We start from the raw sequence: 13523 nt of genomic DNA, 5'->3' as shown, positions 1-13523 counted from the left end.
GTTTTGTAAATACGAGTGCCACTATATTTCTTAGCAAAAACACACAATTAACCCACACAAAATGTCTCAATATGCATATATCGCTTTTGTCCACTTCAATGGCGAGAAGCCCCCTCTTCAATTTAGGTTCACAGAGTGTGCGTGTGTGTGATCTAGCGGTGAAACGCTTGGGTCCTGAGAGTGTGCTCCTCTCAAGGTCTCACGTTCGAAACCCGCTAGGTTCAAATTGCTTATTTAAAAAAAAAAATTAGGTTCACAGAGATCATCTGTCTTGTCGTTCTAAAATTAATAATGGAGAATATGTACGCAAACAATCGAAGAGTTGTGAAGCTCTATTATCATTCACTCTCAATTGATAATGAAGGGAATATAGTTCAACAAGTTAGAGCTAAAGACGGATGAAGATTTAACTGTTATGTTACATTTCACCGTTATGAAATAAAAGGTCTGATCGAGGTGGATACGAAAATTACGAGAACAACCGAAGATATACGTAATGTTATGATTTTAATATATGTCATAACAATTATCAATGTTAATTTATAAAAACACTCTCATTTTATAAAATAAATAAAAAAACAAACTTATTTTTTATTAACATATCTGTATCATAATTTTTATAAAAATGTCATATCCCATACTGGTATAGGCCTACCTATCCATCATATAGCTAACAACTATTGGATAATTTACTTTAACAACTTATCTAACTTTTTTGGTCGATATATTTATAAATTCTGAAAAGTAACATGTCAAAATGAAATTCAATAAATAATAAGAGATAAACTATCTATATTCTTGAAATATAGAAACAACTGCTGAGGTTGAGGTTGCTGTGTCTGCGGTTTATGGTTATAGTTGTATAGTGATGAATATGATGATGAGCTTCAGTTTTCAACTTCTTCATTTATTGTTCTCTCTTTCTTTCTTTAATCAAGTTGGAATTGGATATGGAGAATCTTCCTGTGGAACTTCAATCTCATCATCATCCAACAAGTTGTTAATCAAAGGTGGCACTGTTGTCAATGCTCATCACCAACAAGTTGCTGATGTTTATGTCGAAAATGGAATCATTGTTACTGTACATCCAAATATTGTGGTAATACTTCCATAACTTACTTTAATCTTATTTTCTGCTAATTAGATTCAAGTATGAGTAATTAAGCCTCACATCAGCTAGTTTGGATATATAAGAGACGGGATCTAGTGATGTCTTAAGGTTCTGAGTAAATATGCGGTGTCAGGGTCTCTTGGATTTTCTGTCCTTTTTCTTTGTTTCTCATGTAATTTCTATTATCAGGTTGAAGATGATGTGCATGTGATAGATGCTACTGGCAAGTTTGTGATGCCAGGTTAGGCCTTCAAAAGTTTTAATGTAAAACCTCTATACGCTAATTCTCTCTTACTGTTACAAACTTTGTGAATGTTTCTTGTTTTTGAACGGATCATAGGAGGCATTGATCCTCACACTCACCTAGAGACGGGAGCTATGGGCTTTGAATCAGTAGATGACTTCTTCAGTGGTCAGGCTGCAGCATTAGCTGGTGGAACAACAATGAATATTGACTTCATTATGCCAGTTGATGGCAGTTTAACAGCTGGTTTTGAAGCCTATGAAAATAAAGCTAAGAAGTCTTGCATGGATTATGGTTTCCATGTCATTATTACAAAATGGAACGAAGACGTTTCAACGGATATGGAGATCTTGGTCAAGGAGAAAGGTCGGTGTTGTTGTTCTAACAATAAGTAATAACCCTTTAGACAAGTTTCAATAGAGGGATTGATTTCAGATAGTTCGTGTATTTTGAATCTCAGGCATCAACTCTTTCAAGTTTTTCATGGCATACAAAGGAATTATTATGGTCAATGATGAACTTCTTCTTCAAGGATTTAAGAAATGCAAGTCCCTTGGTGCCTTAGCTATGGTTCATGCAGAAAATGGAGATGCAGTGGAAGCAGGGCAACAGAAAATGATTGAACTTGGAATAACCGGCCCTGAAGGTCATCCTCTTTCAAGGCCCCCATTGGTAAATTCTCTTTTTTCTTTCGATTTTGATGAACAATATCTATGTAGTTGGAGTTATAGAATGTTTCGCATACCTATGTAGTTGGAAGGAGAGGCAACTTCTCGTGCTATTCGCTTAGCAGATTTTGTGAACACTCCTTTATATGTGGTTCATGTCATGAGTATTGATGCAATGGAAGAAATTGCAAAGGCTCGGAAATCAGGTTCTTAATTTTATTTTGGTCTAGTAGCTTAGTGGCTGGAATTTCAACTTTTTTAGGTGAATAATTGAGATGTCGCGGATTCCAACTTACATCACTGCAGTCGAATGTCCTTGCACAGCTATCAACTGAGTTGGCTTAACGAGACATCAGATTCTTAATCTTAATCCTTTTAGTTTTGGTCTCATTTTTTTACGAACGTGCTCCACAATAATAATGCATTCATCAAAAGAAAGTATACAATTTCGCCTATTGATTGTGAATTTCAGGACAAAGGGTAATTGGAGAGCCAATTGTCTCTGGGTTAGCCCTCGACGATTCTTGGCTTTGGCATCCCGACTTTAAGACTGCGGCAAAGCAAGTTCTCCGCTTCTTTCTTTCTTTTTTTTTTCCTAATCTATTGTAGTTTTTATTCTTTGTCTTAAGTTTTAAGAATGTTACGATGTAAGCCGCGTCGAATCTCATGTTTCAGGTATGTCATGAGTCCTCCTATTAGGAGTAAGGGACACGATAAGGCCCTTCAAGCTGCCCTTGCAACAGGGATTTTGCAGCTGGTAGGAACTGATCATTGTGCCTGGAATTCCACCCAGAAAGCTCTTGGAGTCGATGACTTCCGCCAAATTCCGAACGGTGTCAATGGTAACCACTCGACAGTTTTGGATACATGTGCCTAACCTAACTACATTATGGTTGATTTTGAAACGTTCTATTATTAATATGCATCGAAAATTCGCATATATATATAGGTATTGAAGAAAGAATGCACTTGGTATGGGACACCATGGTGGTATGATAAGAATTTCTAGCTTGCATTTCCTTTCTTGTTAGGTTGGTTGAAATGGGAGAGGATATCTATCTAACTAGATTGTATTGTTATATATCTCTTTCAGGTATCAGGCCAAATATCGGTCACCGACTACGTCCGAATAACGAGCACTGAATGGTAAGTTACTCTTATCATTAATTTGATGATTATGTATGGGAAAGTTGCCAAAAATATTAATGACAATCATTTTAGTGCTAGAATCTTCAATATATATCCAAGGAAAGGAGCTATTCTTCCCGGTTCCGATGCAGATATTATCATCCTGAATCCAAACTCAAGTTTTGAGATAACTGCAAAATCTCACCACTCCAGAACTGATACAAATGTGTATGAGGGAAGAAAAGGAAAGGTGCTGGTTTTAACATAAGTTTGGATTGAAGTTCATTACTCTTACTGACACATACACCAAATAGAACACTGACATTTCAGACATGGACACAGACACCAAACACAACACTAACATGTCAGACACGTGTTGCCGTTGGATATACAAATTTGTGTCATATGCTGACGTTCAACGCATGCTTCTATATACATTGGTCAATGATTCAATTCTATTTTCAGGGGAAAATTGAAGTGACTATAGCAGGAGGAAGAGTAGTTTGGGAAAATGATGAACTGAAGGTTGTCCCTGGTGCTGGAAAATACATACCAATGGCTCCTTTTAGTTATCTGTTTGATGGATTGGACAAAAAAGATGAAATTTATCTAAATTCCCTTCAAGCTCCAGTAAAGAGAGCCAAATCTACCACTTGAAATATTCTGGAAATTTAATATATAACAGAAAGCTTTATTGGTGTATTAGAATGAATGAATAAATGTGTTTTGTGATACTTTTTCTACTCATGTAATGAAAATGCACACATTGCTTAGATTTGTATTGAAAGCAATAAAAGGAAAAGGGAAGATAACATGAATAAGATAGTGTAGTTCAATACAAATATTATTCCTTGATCAAGAGCGATGACAAACTCAAATACAACTTTAAACAAATTTCCTGCTAATCTTCTGGTATTCAAAGGTGTATAATATGACTGATGGTATGTACAAATGAAGATGATCTTCAAATTTAAGATATTTTTGAAATTGTGACTGGAAGATTTGTAGCATTGGAGGAGAATGTAAGAGAGGCACAAAAGGCACCACACTGTGAGCGGAAAAAAAAAAAGAAACTGTCAGGGTGTCTAAGGCAGACTCAAAAAGACTTATGATGATAATGATAAGCTCAAAAAAAAGTAAAACTTCATACATTAAGAAGCCAATATAAAAAGTTCTCTAAATACTGGTATTTATAACTTGTAAACTGTAGTAGTTTGAGTCACAAGCAATACACTTTTTCAATATCATTTATTAAGAATGTTGTCATTATACAGCAATAGAAAAGTATATATACTAAAGTAACAAAAGACTAAACTACACTTAATATAATATATTTTCTAACATTTCCCTTCAAACTCGTTATACATTAATAGGGTGCATCGATAGGGTACATCGAGAGATTGTCAATTAAAAAACGAAAACATTTAATAAAATGTGTTTCAGTGAACAAGTCAGCAATCTGCAAGAATGAAGAAACGAACAATAAAGTAATAATTCCTTACTGAAGAGGATGATAGATGAGGTGACAATCAATCTCAATGTGTTTTGTGCGTTCAAGAAAGACCGAGTTATGAGTATTGAAGTATGTCTTAAAACCTTTGTTGAAGAAGAGAAAGAACACAATTTTAAAAAATGTTAAAGATTTATCTAAATTCTCGAGCAAAGTCTTATAGTATTGAATTAGTTAATGAATATTTAAAAAGTATAGATGAATTTTTTAAATTATTGAAACATAAAAAATATAAGGGGATTGCTTCTCCCACCCTAAGTCTTATAGTTTATATTTTTTAAAATATGTTGAATGTACAATTCTAGACCAAGTGAAGAAAAGATTGGTTGTACTTGAACTGATCATGATAGACACTTTGGAAACACAATAACTTACTGAGTTGATTGTTCATGATACATTGAAGAATTTGGTTGGAAAATAGTAAAAGTAATTTATGTAGAGACTAAGACTCCGTGTACCAAAAGATTCAGAATCAGTATAATGAGACATAGACATTATTTGGTGGTAACATTACAGTGTTAAAACATATATTCAGAGACAATAATATCTATTCACAGTTGGCAGGAAATATATCTCGAGCGAGATTGAATTTTATTTTTCAGGAAGCAAAACGAGATGAGAAAATGAGTTTTGATAGCTCAATGTGTGCGGCAGTACACTTAGGAAGACATATTGTCTTCTATGTGCTTGCTTAATTTCAAAGAAGGTGAAACTTGATAGTCCATAAGGAATGGATGATGTTTGCAAACATTGAAAAAGGCTTCAGTTTGATGATGATGATGATGGTGTGATGAAGAACGATAAATCAAATATATCTACTTGACCAAATGGGAAGTGATTCAAGAGAGATTTTTGAAAGCCGATGACAACATGAAACTCTACATAAAAGAGCAAATAAGGAAGATTGTCAATCTAGAAACTATGGATTTGAAACCACAATCGATACCATTCAAAACAAAGGGTGCTCCTAAGAAGATCGAACCTCCACCGAGTGACAATTCAATGATGCGGTCTCCTTCCTATTTTGAACATGTTGACACACTTTTCCAGATTCTCCAACTTCTAAATCTCAAATAAATGTTTTAAAGGTGTTCACATTAGAAAACCATCTCCTACATCGCCTTTACAAACAATCAATCACATTGAAGAGATGTCGACTTTTATTCACAAATACATTGAACAGATTGTAAATGTTAAAGGTGGCGGTGACTACGGTTATCGATTTGTTTCAAATTTGTTCGGTAAAGGAGAGGAGAATCATACACTTGTCGGCCAACAACTTATCAAATAGTTGAGGCACATAAAGAATCATACACAACGCCATATGGGAAAAAAGAACATTTTTATGCAATTTACGAATCTCTTATTCCTTGTGTTGGCGGCCCAGTACCAGAGAAATAATGGATGAGAGTCTTTGAAATGTGTCTTCTTATAGCAAGTGGATATATTAAGGTGTGTATTGATCTAAAAAGATACAGGTTCTCGAACATTTTTTTCCACTTTGGAGTGCCCCACCTCTAAATCCAACGATCGAATTATGTGTTTTGGGTGTCTTTCTAAATCACTGCATTTTATTCAAATTTATTTGAAAATATGATGTCCTTTACCACTAACTTCACCGGAGTGGACAACTCATTCAAGAAAGAAAGTTGAAACTTGGCCGAATCATTGTTTAGAAAGAATGCAAGAATTCACCAAGTTGAGGGAAATTGAAAGAGAATCAAATAAACAAAAGTCGAAGGCAGACCACCCATAAATATACATTTAGGTGGTGTAACATGTTTTGATTCATTTTAGTTTTTCTCTAAAAATGTATTTAGGTGGTTACACATTTTTTTGTATGTAATGTTGGATAGATGTTAACGATGTAAACAATATACATTTTCATGCATTTTAATGTATATTTCAGTTTTCTAAAAATTTCATCATTTTTGTGTTTCATAACAAGTTTTGTTTATGTAATAGGTTCTGTGTGAACAATTACGGGTGCATCCGAAAATACATTTTCAGACGCACCCCAATTTTTAAAAATAAATACTAACATGGGTTTATTCGAAAATACATTTCCAAACTCACCCCATATTATTAAAAAAATGATAAAATGAGTTTATTCAAAAATGTATTTTCGGATCCACCCTAATTTTATTAAACGAAACAAATTGTATCCAGAAGTACATCTCCATAACATTCTCTGAGACATGATTGAGTTTCTAAGGTTCATATTGATCTAAATTTTTATAAATATGGGTGGCCGTGCCACCATACTTGTTAGTAAAAATACACACAAAACCCACACAAAATATCTCAATATGCATATCTCGTTTTTGTCCATTTCAATGGCGAGAAGCCCCCTCTTCAATTTATACCCAGAGAGATCATCTGTATTGTCGTTCTAAAATTAATAATAGAGAATTTGTGCGCAGACAATCGAAGAATTGTAAAGCTCTGTTATCATTCATCGTCGATTGATAATGAAGGAAATATATAGTTCAACAAGTTTGAGCTAAAGACGGGTGAAGATTTAACTGTTATGTGGAGTACATTTCACCGTTACGAAACAAAAGGTCCGATCGAGCTGAATACGAAGATTACGAGATTAACCGAAGATATTATAAAGATGTTGAAATGTCTACTTTGATGATAAAATGTATCAAAATCTATATAAAAACGCCATATCCCATACTTGTATGGGCCTACCTATCCATCATATAGCTAACAGCTTTTGGATAATTTAGTTTATCTAACTTTTTTGGTCGATATAAATTCTGAAAAGTAACATGACAATGAAATTCAATAAAAATAAACTATCTAAATTCTCGAAATATAGAAACAACTGCTGAGGTTGCTGTGTCTGCGGTTTATGGTTATAGTTGTATAGTGATGAATATGATGATGATCTTCAGTTTTCAACTTCTTCATATCTTGTTCTCTCTTTCCTTCTTTAATCAAGTTGGAATTGGATATGGAGAATCTTCTTGGGGAACTTCAATCTCATCATCATCCAACAAGTTGTTAATCAAAGGTGGCACTGTTGTCAATGCTCATCACCAACAAGTTGCTGATGTTTATGTCGAAAATGGAATCATTGTTGCTGTACATCCAAATATTGTGGTACTTCCATAATTTCATTTAATCTTATTTTCTACTAAAACACTATAAGTTTTGAAATTCATGTCTGAGTAATTAAGTCTCACATCGGCTAGTTTGGATATATAAGAGACGCGATCCATATACCTGATGTTTGTATACCTGATGTCTTAAGGTTTTGAGTAAAATATGTGGTGTCAGGGTCTCTTGGATTTTCTATCCTTTTTCTTTGTTTATCATGTAATTTGTATTATCAGGTTGAAGATGATGTGTATGTGATAGATGCCACGGGCAAGTTTGTGATGCCAGGTTAGGCCTTCAAAAGCTTCAATCTAACACCTCTATACAATAATTCACTATCTTCTTTTATGTGACAAACTTTGTGAATGCTTCTTGTTTTTGAACGGATCATAGGAGGTATTGATCCTCACACTCACCTAGAGTTGGTCTCTAGGGGCATTGAATCAGTAGATGACTTCTTCAGTGGTCAGGCTGCAGCATTAGCTGGTGGGACAACAATGCATATTGACTTTGTTAAACCGGTTAATGGAAATTTAACAGCTGGTTTTGAAGTCTATGAAAATAAAGCAAAGAAGTCTTGCATGGATTATGGTTTTCATGCGGTAATCACCAAATGGGACGAAGACGTTTCAAGGGATATGGAGATCATGGTCAAAGAGAAAGGTCAGTGTTTATTTCAGGGCCCTCTTTGAGAGCGTGCAGGGCAGACTATCATACAGGGTCCAAAATTTGTGACATCTAAACCATGTCTAAAAATGATCTTATAAAATGTTTTCTCAGTTAAGATGCGACTAATCTACATAGGACCTCAAATTTAAGACACTCTGGTTTATTTCTTTGTGCTTTAAGATTTCGGGGTGATAAGTGTTGAATGTGACTCATCGTTTACCTAAGTGGGCAGGTGGTAATCTTGTAAACTAAATCATAGTATTTAAATTAAACACATTATGCTATGTATACATTAAGCTTGAATAACACAAAGGTGATGTAACCATTATGTAGCCGGAGACGTAAACACAATTGACCGAACTAAATGACCGAATTTCGGGTTTTTTCTTTGTATTCTTCGTATTTGCTTACTTTTGAACCAGGAATACTGTTCTTTTCTTTTTGTTTCATAGAGCGGAAAATCTCATATACACACACCAGGATTGTAGTGCTAACAATAGATGATAACCCTTTAGACAAGTTTCAATCAAAGGATTGATTTCGGATAGTTCGTCTATGGTTTTCAATATCAGGCATCAACTCTTTCAAGTTTTTCATGGCATACAAAGGAATTCAGATGGTCAATGATGAGCTTCTTCTTCAAGGATTTAAGAAGTGCAAGTCCCTTGGTGCCTTAGCTATGGTTCATGCAGAAAATGGAGATGCAGTGTATGCAGGGCAACAGAGAATGATAGAACTTGGAATAACCGGTCCTGAAGGCCATCCTCTTTCAAGGCCTGCATTGGTAAACTCTCTTTTTTTCTTTCGATTTTGATGAACAATATCTGTCTATGCAGGAGTTATAGAGTGCTTCCCTACTTGACTTGGATACCTATGCAGTTGGAAGGAGAAGCAACTTCTCGTGCTATTCGCTTAGCAGATTTTGTGAACACTCCTTTATATGTGGTTCATGTCATGAGTATAGACGCAATGGAAGAAATTGCAAAGGCTCGGAAATCAGGTTTTTATTTTTTTTGGTCTAGTAGCATAGTGGTTGAAATTTCACCTTTTAAAGGTGAATAAATGGAATGTCGCGGTTTCAAACCCCTGCAATTGAATGTCCCGCACATCAGACTCTTAATTTTAATCTTTTTAGTACTGTTCTCGGTTTTATTTAACTACGTGCTCCACAATAATAATACATTCATTAGAAGAAAGTATACGATTTCCCCTGTTAATTTCGAATCGCAGGACAAAGGGTGATTGGAGAGCCTATTGTCTCTGGGTTAGCCCTCGACGATTCTTGGCTATGGCATCCTGACTTTACGACTGCGGCAAAGCAAGTTCTCCATTTCTTTTTGTTTTCGTATTGTAGTTGTTATTATTTGTCTTTAAGTTTTTAAGAATGCTACGATATAAGCCACGTCAAATCTCATGTTTCAGGTATGTCATGAGTCCTCCTATTAGGAGTAAGGGACATGATAAGGCCCTTCAAGCTGCCCTTGCAACAGGGATATTGCAGCTGGTAGGAACTGATCATTGTGCCTGGAATTCCACCCAGAAAGCTCTCGGAGTCGACGACTTCCGCCAAATTCCGAATGGTGTCAACGGTAAATCACTCCATAGTTTTGGATATATGTGGCCTAACTACATCATGGTTGATTTTGAAATGTTTCATTTTATGCATTGAAAATTTGCAAATCTCTATAGGTATTGAAGAAAGAATGCACTTGGTATGGGACACCATGGTGGTATGATAAGAAATTTCTAGCTTGCTTTCTTGTTAGGTTGGTTGAAAAGGGAGAGGATAGCCATCTAACTAGCTTGTATTGTTATGTATCTCAGGAATCTGGCCAAATATCAGTCACCGACTATGTCCGATTGACGAGCACTGAATGGTATGTCACTCTTATTAATTTGATTTAATGATTCTATATGGTAAAGTTGTCAAAAATATTAATGGTATCTTTTTACTTGTACAATCATTTTAGTGCTAGAATCTTCAATATATATCCAAGGAAGGGAGCTATTCTTCCCGGTTCCGATGCAGATATTATCATCTTAAATCCAAACTCAAGTTTCGAGATAACTGCAAAATCTCACCACTCCAGAACTGATACAAATGTGTATGAGGGAAGAAAAGGAAAGGTGATGATTTTAACTTTATGTTTGGATTGAAATTCATTATTCTTAATGACACAGACACTACACTGACATGTAAGACACTAGTAGTAATAGTTTGAGAAAATGATAATAATTGAATACCAAATTTGTATCCTATACGACATTCAACGTGCGATTCTTCATACATTGGTCAATTGATTATATAAATATTTTCAGGGGAAAATTGAAGTGACTATAGCAGGAGGAAGAGTTGTTTGGGAAAATGATGAATTGAAGATTCTTCCTGGGACTGGAAGATATATAAAAATGGCTCCTTTTAGTTATTTGTTTGATGGATTGGACAAAAAAGATGAAATTTATCTAAATTCTATTCAAGCTCCAGTGAAGAGATCCAAATCTACCACTTAAAAAAAAATGTGCATTTGTGTAGGAGAAAGCTTTAATGGTATATTAGAATGAATGAATAAATGTGTTTTGTGATTTTTCTTTATTGATGTAGTGAAAATGCACATTGCTTAGATTTGTGTTGAAAGCAATAAAAGGAAAAGGGAGTTATGTGTATCAATGTTATTAAAAATTATATAATCATCTTCTTTTTTCAATGAAAACATATCACTATAGTAACTTGAGTCACAAGCAACACAGCTTTTTCTTCTTCTTTCTTAAACCTTGCATATCAAATTGCTCCAACAAATTAGTATAATAGAATTAGTTTGATACAAATATTATTCTTTGATCAAGATTGATGACAAACTCAAATACAACGTTCAACCAATTCCATGTGAATCTTGTAGTATTCAAAGGTGTATAATATGAGGGCGTAACTATGGATGTTGTGCTAACGGAGATGAAGAAAATGACTATGGTAAAGAAAGTCCACAACACCATCGTATTGAGCCTTGGTGATAAGGTTCTCCGGTAGGTGTCGAAGGAGAAGACAACGGCGGGTGTATAGTCGACACTCGAAAGTTTGTACATGACCAAATCGTTGGTCAATCGCCTCTACGTGAAGCAAACTATGTATTCATTCAAGATGAGTGATGACAAAGTCTTGGCTGAGGAGTTGGATATGTTCAACAAGCTGATTTTTTATCTTGAAAATATCGAAGTCAAAGATCAATGATGAAGATTAAGCATTGTTGTTGTGTGCTTTACAACGTTTTCTTACTCACTTCAAAGAAACTCTTTTGTATGAAAGAGATTCTCTGATCTTTGAAGAAGTTCAATATGCCTTGTACTTTAAGAATTTGAGCGAACGAAATAAGCATAAATCATCGTCTCTTGGTGAAGGTTTTTCCGTTAAGGCGAAATTCACGAAGAAAGACGGTAAGTATGAAAATGGAAAAATATTGATCATTAGTATCTCTCCCAACAACAATCAATAGCATCCCACCATACTTGTGCTTTAAATGACATCCATCTAATCCAATAAATGATGTACATGCCAATCTCAAAGATTCCTCTGTCCCATCAAAACACATGTAACACCTTTCAACCTTTGGTTGCAATCCTGGACCCAGAGATTAAGTGTTTAGCTTGAAAGTGTTTCCTAGTGAAACCCTCCTTAATTCAGCATCATATTACCATAGTAATTTGTATTGCTTGCTAGAGTCTCCTTAACTATTTGTATAGCAAGCTAGCTAGCTTTAAAATCCATACATCCAGAGATTTCAGTTCCATACCTCAGTCTAACATCTATCACTATATTATTTAACTTCATCTTGTTATTGTTTTTATCATATCAAAAATAACTTTTGGAACTAAATCTGCCCTGACACTTTTATTAAAAATTGTCTTCCATGTTTGTGCTTCTAAAACAATGTCTTAACTTTAAATGTTGTGATGTTAAAACTTTACTACAAACAACCATACACCTCTTTGCATCAATTTTTTTCAAATCTCACATCTCTATCATTCAAGACATTATGCTCTAGCATAGCATTGTAGAACTTCCTCAATGAGGAAAATTCTGTTCCAACCTTGAAAATGAAATCCTTTGTAATTTCACCGTCTTCATTGAACATAATCACATTTTCCCTATCATCACGACTGTCATCTACTTCCTCACAGTTAAGTTCATCAGTCACACACTCTTCATTTTTTTCATGTTTCCTACCCCTTTGTGGTGTGATAAAACTATGGCTCACTGGCTCACTTGTGGCAACACCATCTGAAGCACTTGTATTTCTTGGTTGACCATCATTTAAACCTTTATCAAACCCTTCATCAACTTGACTATCTTCAAAATATATACCCTTGACATATTCAACACTAGATCTTTCAACATTATCTTCACTTTTTTCCCTTTATTCCTCTCTCTTACACTATTTATAAATGTTTCCTCCTCTCCATTTGGCATGGTCTCAGAATATTTCAACCTCACAATTATAGTTCTCAACAAACGCAACAAACTCAGTTGCATCTCCATCATCCCTAAAGAATTTTAGATCTTCTTCTAAACTATCACCATCATGTTTCCACCACATTTTCACAGCCTCATGTTCAAACTCTTATTCTATCCCCTTGATTAAATCACACGCCTCAAAAAAGGACCAAACCTACACAAACGACTACAAAGAAGCTTAATGCGATGTAGGCGAAATAGTGAAACTGCAGATGGAGTTCATTGACAATGGCATTATGAGAGAGAGAAGCTTTAAAATGAATATAGAGTGAATACATTCGGATTATATGTCAAAACAGAATTAAACAATTTTCCATTTCTAAATTTATAAAAAATGATAAATAAAATAATCTTATCAAAGAAATCCAACGTGGCCACTGATTATTCAGCCATTTTTATAAAAAATATGTCAGATGTACCTCCACAACAATTTCTGTTAAAGCAAATAAATGATAGACTAAAATTGTGGACGAAAAAGTTTAGGATGACCCTTATTCAAAAAATTTTTATAGAGATTAAAATTGAATTATAAGTTATTTATAGGGACGAAAAACACATTTAAGTATTTTTTATTTATT

General features: G+C 34.6%; 2 protein-coding genes across 2 annotated transcripts; both read left to right on the top strand.

Moving 5' to 3' along the window:
- Window positions 1-759: 759 nt before the first annotated feature.
- On the top strand, window positions 760-3924 carry LOC131615919 (dihydropyrimidinase-like). The gene is made up of 11 exons (XM_058887109.1): window positions 760-1099; window positions 1301-1352; window positions 1452-1721; window positions 1816-2027; window positions 2109-2229; window positions 2496-2583; window positions 2699-2865; window positions 2973-3013; window positions 3117-3169; window positions 3245-3401; window positions 3617-3924. The coding sequence occupies exons 1-11, from the start codon at window positions 869-871 to the stop codon at window positions 3806-3808; spliced, it is 1584 nt and encodes a 527-aa protein (XP_058743092.1). The 5' UTR covers window positions 760-868; the 3' UTR covers window positions 3809-3924.
- A 3483-nt stretch (window positions 3925-7407) lies between these two features.
- Window positions 7408-11102, top strand: LOC131615920 (dihydropyrimidinase-like). The gene is made up of 11 exons (XM_058887111.1): window positions 7408-7772; window positions 8006-8057; window positions 8163-8432; window positions 9011-9222; window positions 9318-9438; window positions 9669-9756; window positions 9861-10027; window positions 10128-10168; window positions 10263-10315; window positions 10409-10565; window positions 10758-11102. The coding sequence occupies exons 1-11, from the start codon at window positions 7542-7544 to the stop codon at window positions 10947-10949; spliced, it is 1584 nt and encodes a 527-aa protein (XP_058743094.1). The 5' UTR covers window positions 7408-7541; the 3' UTR covers window positions 10950-11102.
- Window positions 11103-13523: the final 2421 nt, after the last annotated feature.

This window comes from Vicia villosa, linkage group LG7 (assembly GCF_029867415.1).
Source record: "Vicia villosa cultivar HV-30 ecotype Madison, WI linkage group LG7, Vvil1.0, whole genome shotgun sequence".
In the NCBI taxonomy this organism is placed as follows: Eukaryota; Viridiplantae; Streptophyta; class Magnoliopsida; order Fabales; family Fabaceae; genus Vicia; species Vicia villosa.
Note: the sequence above shows the minus strand (reverse complement) of the source record. Positions and strands in the feature narration are given on the sequence as shown.